Below are 6,467 nucleotides of genomic sequence, written 5' to 3' on the forward strand. Positions count from 1 at the left end.
CCCGAGGGTTGCAATTTTCATAACAAAAATGACAATATTTCTCCTCTATAACATACCAGAGGTGACCAAACTTGCTTAATGTAAGAGCCGCATAAAATAAATGTTAGATTGTTTGCAGTTGCAAGGAAGGAAGACAGACAAATAGATAAGGGGAGGGAGGAGAGAGGGGGGTGGGAAGAAAGCAACTTTCAATTCGTTCTCCAGGCCGCTAGCTGGCTTGGCAAATGAATTTAAAGCGGCAAATGCCTTCTCCGTGCTGGTTGCTGATGGGGGCGGCGGGGGCTTCAAGAGCCACACAATGTGTGTGAAAGAGCCATAGTTTGTCCACCCCTGTGATATATACAATACAGTTGCCATATTTATGATTTATACTAAAAATGGCAAAATTTTCTGCAAAAGAGGCAAGTCCAGGCTCGGCTTGGGAATGGCCAGTTTGCAAAAAGAAAAGAAAAATAAACGGCGAGGCTGATCACGTGCAATGCAAATGGCAACCCCAACCCGTGCATTCCAGCCGGTGCCAATCTTCCCCTCCGCCCACTCCCCCCCTTCTGCCCTCCCCTGGCTCTCGGGGGCGCGCACGGTCCTCCAGGGCGCGCGCCAGCCCCTCCTTCCCACCTCCTGCTCCTTTCCTTCCGGATTGGGCCGCCGATTCTTTTGTTTAAACCCAGCCAATCCCGGCCTGCCATTGGCTCTCGGGCCGTGTCAATTAGGAAAGGGGAAGAAAAAAAAAACCACCCCTTGCGGCTCCCCCCCCCCCCCCCAACAGCCGAGCGCGTGAGGATCGCCGCCTCGTCCCTTTTTTGCAAACATTTTTTTGGGCTGCAGCCAGGGAAGGGGCGGGGGGGGGAGAGCTAGAAGCCAGCCCGGGCCTTGGAGGCTTTGCATGCAAAAATTGCTCCATTGCAATCATTCTTCTTTATGAAGGGGAGGCGGGGAGGGAGAGCAGGAGAGGCGCGCTAAAGGCGTTTCCTTTTTTTTTGCGTTTCCTCCGCCCTCCCCTTTTGGCCCGGGCCCTTGGCAAGAAGGCGACTCCGGAGGAGGCAGCAGAACGTCCTCGCGTTGCTTCGCCTCGGGCTCGGAGGGGGGGGAGGAAAGGGGCCGGCTCGCCCCCTCCCCTCGGCTCCCCATGCAAGCGTGGCTTTGAAGCGCCATGGCCCGCGGGGGTCTCCTCTTGCGCAGGGCCCGGCCTGGCGGGCTCAGGATCCGGCGCAGCGGCTGGGCCGGTCTGCACGCCCCGGTGCCTTGAGTGGAGCTTCGGGCGGGGGGGTGGGCTTCTCCCCCCTGCTGCTTTGTTTCGGAGGGGGGGGGGTCTCTCTCTCCGGCTGACAGTTGGCGCTTTCCAGCCTGGCCATCGTTTTCTGGATTATTGCTTCCCCCCACTCCGGATCCGAATGTGGACTGACTCCGGCTTGGAGACTCGCCGCCGGGTCTAAAAGGATTTTGGTGCAGAGACTGCTTTGCTTCGCTTCGCTTTCCTTCCCCATCCCCCCGTCGCCTTTTGCAGGCCGGAGCCCGAAGCTGCCTCTGCTCTCCTTAAATGCGCCCTGGGAGCCGGCGGAGAGGCAGCCCGGCGTCGCTCCGCTTTGCCTCTTAACGTTTTTTTTTTGGGGGGGGGGAATCCGGAGTTGGGGACAGCAAATCGACTCGGATTGGGTTTTTTTTTTTCCCCCGCTCCCTTCCTCCCCTTTCCCCCTCCTCTTCCTGGGCATAAACCGCACCAACGCCATGTCTGCGAAAGATAACCCGTGCAGGAAATTCCAGGCCAATATCTTTAACAAAAGCAAATGCCAGAACTGCTTTAAGCCCAGAGAATCGCATCTGCTGAATGACGAAGATTTAAATCAGGTGAGTCGCGGGGGGAGGGAGGGTGGCGGCTTTGCTTTCCTTTCCTTTCCCCTTTCTTGGTTTGGTGTCAAAAGTATGGCAGGTTCTTTCTTTCTTGTTATTTGTCTTGCAACAAATACTTGGGAGGGGAGAGAAAGGGGGTCGAGCCAAGCGGGGTCCTTGACTCTGTGGAAGGATTTCCCCCCCCCCCCTTTGAACTTGAACACCCCCCCTCCAAAAACCTTGACCTTAGGCCAGGTGGGTGAAAAATGGAATTTGTTTTGGGTTTTTCTGTGTGTGGGGGGGTCAAAAGTACACCTCCCATTCTTGTTTTTCCAAAGCCCTGGCTCTAGAAATGGGGCCTTTGAGTTCCTCTCTCTCTCTCCCCTCCATCTCTCCTTGAGGGCTAGAACCTTGAGTTCCAGAATGTCCCAAACACCATATGCCAGGGGGAAGGGATACCCGGCCCTTGGCAGAGGCTTAATTTACACTTAGGTTGTGATGATATTCCTATAATTATAGATATTATTTTTAATTTAGGTTTCTCCTATTCTCTTTTTATCTCCTGTTTGGGGGTCAGCCTCTGGGGTCTTTTATTTATGACTGTTTCTGTGGCTTGCTAGGACGGTTTCGCCTGAACTTTTCTCTAGGCGTGGGTGTCTTCGGAAAAAGGCAAAAATCGCTTGCGCGTCCCCGATTGTTGATAAACACAATTGGGGTGTGTACGTTGGTGTGCGTGTTGTGAGAGGCTGGGTCCTGCTTTGGGTTCCAGCGACGTTATTTCTTTAACCCCCCCCGCCCTCCTTCTGACACCCATAGTTACAATCCTATTATGGGAATGAGATCGGCCCTATTTTACAGCTGGGTGGAGAGTTGGGGGTGGGCGGAGAGGGAATGCAACATTGGAGATAAGCTGGAAAAACCGCACTGGGTCTGGTGAGAGGAGAACTCTTCTCACCCCCATTTGTATTGGAATTTATTTTTTTGCAAACACACCCTGCTTTTTCCATCCAGATCCCTGCCACCGTGGGACTCCTTCTGGGGCAGTGGGGGATTGGAGAAAGCCAAGTTGTTTAGTTGATTCCCCCCCACCCCCTTTTAAAAATAGTTATTTTCCTCCCTCCAAAGGCCTGGCATTTTCCCCCCTCTGACCTCTTTCCGTCTTGCTTCGGAGATTGGGGGTTTCCTGGGTACAGGACTGCGGGATTCTAGTCAAAGCAGAAAAATGGGGTCCCCCAATCTGACAGGGCAGTACCGCTTTGGACGAAAGGGGGTGTGTGTGGGGGGGGAACTCCTCTTTGCATGCCCCCTTTGATTCCACGCACACAGAAAGGTAGAAAGTCAGGGCTAAAGCTTGGAAACTTGGCCTTCCTTCTAGAGCAGCGGTCCCCAATCTTTTTGACACCAGGGACCGGTTTTGTGGGAGACAATTTTTCCACAGACCGGGAGGGGGGGCATGGTTTTGGGATGATACAATTGTGCACTTTATTTTGGTGTAGTGGTATAGTGTGCAGACTCTTATCTGGGATTTGATTCCCCGCTCCTCCACTTGCAGCTGCTGGGATGGCCTTGGGTTAGCCGTAGCTCTCGCAGAGTTGTCCTTGAAAGGGCAGCTTTTGGGAGAGCTCTTTCAGCCCCCACCCACCTCACAAGGTGTCTGTTGTGGGGGGGGGGAAGGTAAAGGAGATTGTGAGCCGCTCTGAGATTCAAAGTGGAGGGCAGGACATAAATCCAGTGTCTTCGTCTTATTATTACTACGTTGTCATATATAATGAAGTAATTACACAACTCATGGCCAGTTACTAACGGGCCACGGACTGGAATTGGTCCATGAACGGGGGGTTGGGGACCGCTGCTCTAGAGCGGGGGGGGGGGGGTGGCCAGCTGTAGCTCTCCAGATGTTTTTGCCTACAACTCCCATCAGCCGCATGGCCATCATGGCCAATGGCTGGGGCTGACGAGAGTTGTAGGCAAAAAAACATCTGGAGAGCTACTACTGGCCACCTCTGCTCTAGAAGTCTGACTTTCAGTTGATGGTCATTTAAAAAAAAAATCCGTGTGGGGGGGTTGCATTCTATGGTACAGAACAGGCTTGTCTCACTTAGAGTTGGGATCTTTGTATTAAAAAGGGGAACAAACAGAACTTTTGCCTGTTCAGGGCTGAACTTAACAGAGCACCCGTTGGTGTAGAAGAAGAAGAAGATGTTGGATTTATATCCCGCCCTCCACTCCAAAGAGTCTCAGAGCGGCTCACAATCTCCTTTACCTTCCTCCCCCACAACAGACACCCTGTGAGGTAGATGAAGATATTGGATTTATATCCTGCCTTCCACTCCGAAGAGTCTCAGAGCGGCTCACAATCTCCTTTACCTTCCTCCCCCCACAACAGACACCCTGTGAGGTGGGTGAGGCTGAGAGGACTCTCACAGCAGCTGCCCTTTCAAGGACAACCTCTGCCAGAGCTATGGCTGACCCAAGGCCATCCCAGCAGGTGCAAGTGGAGGAGTGGGGAATCAATCTGGGTTCTCCCAGATAAGAGCCCGCACACTTAACCACTACACCAAACTGGCTCTCCCGTCCAGCTTGTATAGCAGTTAAAGTGTCAGAGTAAGACCAGAGAGACCCAGGTTCGAATCCTCACTTTGCCACAGAAGCTCGTGGGGTGATGTTGGGCCAGTTGCACACTTCAGTCTCACCGTGGTGATTGAGGGGAACCTCACATTCGGAGGCACTAATCCTCTGAATCCCAGAGCAACATCTGGGGAAGGCCTTGGCCTCTGTTCTATACCTTGTTGTTGACCCTACAGTCCAGAGGAACTGGTTGGCCCCTGGGTGAGACAGGAGGCTGGACTAGATGGACCCTCATTGGTCTGATCCAGCAGGGCTCTTCTGATGTTCTTCTCAGGGGAAGACCTCGGCCTCTCTGCCCTGTTGTTGGCCCTCCAGAGGAACTGGTTGGCCACTGTGTGAGACAGGAGGCTGGACTAGATGGACCCTCACTGGTCTGATCCAGCAGGGCTCTTCTGATGTTCTTCTCAGGGGAAGACCTCGGCCTCTGTGCCCTGTGGTTGGCCCTCCAGAGGAACTAGGTGGCCACTGTGTGAGGCAGGAGGCTGGACTAGATGGACCCTCATTGGTCTGATCCAGCAGGGCTCTTCTGATGTCCTTCTCAGGGGAAGGCCTCGGCCTCTCTGCCCTGTTGTTGACCCTCTCGAGGAACAGGTTGAACATTGAGTGAGACAGGAGGCTGGACTGGATGGACCATGGGTCTGTTCCAACTGGGCTGTTACGTTCTTTACGTTGTCAGCCCCTTTGGTTCCCCCCTGAAGAGAAATGCGGGGTGTAAATGAGGTGAATAAAATTAGCCCGAAAAGTTCCACCTGGTCCAGCATTTGGTTTCCAGTGTCAGCCCTTGAGACTTTTCTAACGATTTGCTTCTGTCGTTTGAACTTCTTATCGTCTCTGGGCATGGAGGTTCCATTTGCCATCCCGGTCAATAGCGCTGGGCGATTTTAATCTCTCTTGATTTGTCAGAACAGGAAACACTTATTTGCACAGTACCTAGTTGTCTTTTCCCCCCCTCTTTTTGCATTCTCTCTTTTTAATTAAACTTCCAAAAAAGATATACAACAAGAGCAGTCAGATATTCACAAAATACTTAACCCTTTAGATCCCCCTCTCCCCAGACAAAAACCTATAATAACACATCTATACCGTTATCCTTGATGAGTCCCAAGGCGCAGAGTGGTAAAGCTGCAGTACTGCAGTCCAGGCTCTCTGCTCACAACCTGAATTCGATCCTGGTGGAAGCTGGATTCAGGTCGCTGGCTCAAGGTTGACTCAGCCTTCCATCCTTCTGAGGTCAGTAAAATGAGCACCCAGCTTGCTGGGGGGGAAATGTAGATGATTGGGGAAGACAATGGCAAACCACCCCGTAAAAAGTCTGCTGTGAAAACGTCATGATGCGACGTTACCCCAGAATCAGAAACGACTACCTTTACCGTTTTTTACCATTATCCTAGGATCATATTCAGACAGGTGAAGTTCAAGAGGTAAATGCAACCACAAGGCAATATGGTCAAAATAAAAAGTTGCGTAATAAACTCTCTACGCAGAGAATACACACTGACAGTGTTCAAAGGAGTTTAGCTTATAGAAGGCACAGAATATACAGGGTGAACTAACTTCCCAGAAAAGGAAGGTGAAAGAGAAAGGGGGGGAAACAAGGAGGCTGCTTGTACCAGGAAATTCACGTTTCTCCCCCCTTTTGAATCCGTTCTGGTTTCTCCCAGGGACAGACAATGCCTCATGGCATGAAGCAGGCATCTCTTGTATTGCTCGATTAAAGAAAAGTGTGGCATTGGATAAAGCCAACTAGAACAAAAGTTAGGAGAAACAATCCTTTGGTTCCAGTCAGGTTTGCAACTTGTTACTGTCCAAATCTCTTACAGATAACAATACCCGCCCTCTCGCGGAATTTGAATTAATTTTACAAAAAAGAGAGGAGGCTGTCCTCGGTTTATTGTCTAAGCTCTGCAGACTTTTGTTGGCTAATGGTAAGGCAAAGTACCCAGTTGCCTTGTGGAGTTCCACTGCCCCCAGTTGCAGTACCGGATCTATCTGATATTTGTTTTAATGCCACC

At 51.7% G+C, this 6,467-nt stretch overlaps 1 protein-coding gene across 3 annotated transcripts in view; it reads left to right on the top strand.

Annotated features, from left to right (window-relative positions):
• The first annotated feature begins 1,409 nt into the window (after positions 1 to 1,409).
• The window catches only part of MPRIP (myosin phosphatase Rho interacting protein), a 209,017-nt gene continuing 203,959 nt past the window's right edge, over positions 1,410 to 6,467 (top strand). For 2 of the 3 annotated variants that reach the window (XM_060260932.1, XM_060260933.1), the window contains exon 1: positions 1,679 to 1,845. In XM_060260932.1, the coding sequence (XP_060116915.1) occupies positions 1,726 to 1,845 (120 nt within the window). In that variant the 5' untranslated portion in view covers positions 1,679 to 1,725. Of the gene's footprint in view, positions 1,846 to 6,467 lie in introns of all 3 variants that reach the window. The other variant, XM_060260931.1, reaches the window with a different exon arrangement.

The sequence above is a fragment of the Heteronotia binoei genome, chromosome 20 (genome assembly GCF_032191835.1).
Source record: "Heteronotia binoei isolate CCM8104 ecotype False Entrance Well chromosome 20, APGP_CSIRO_Hbin_v1, whole genome shotgun sequence".
NCBI lineage: Eukaryota > Metazoa > Chordata > Lepidosauria > Squamata > Gekkonidae > Heteronotia > Heteronotia binoei.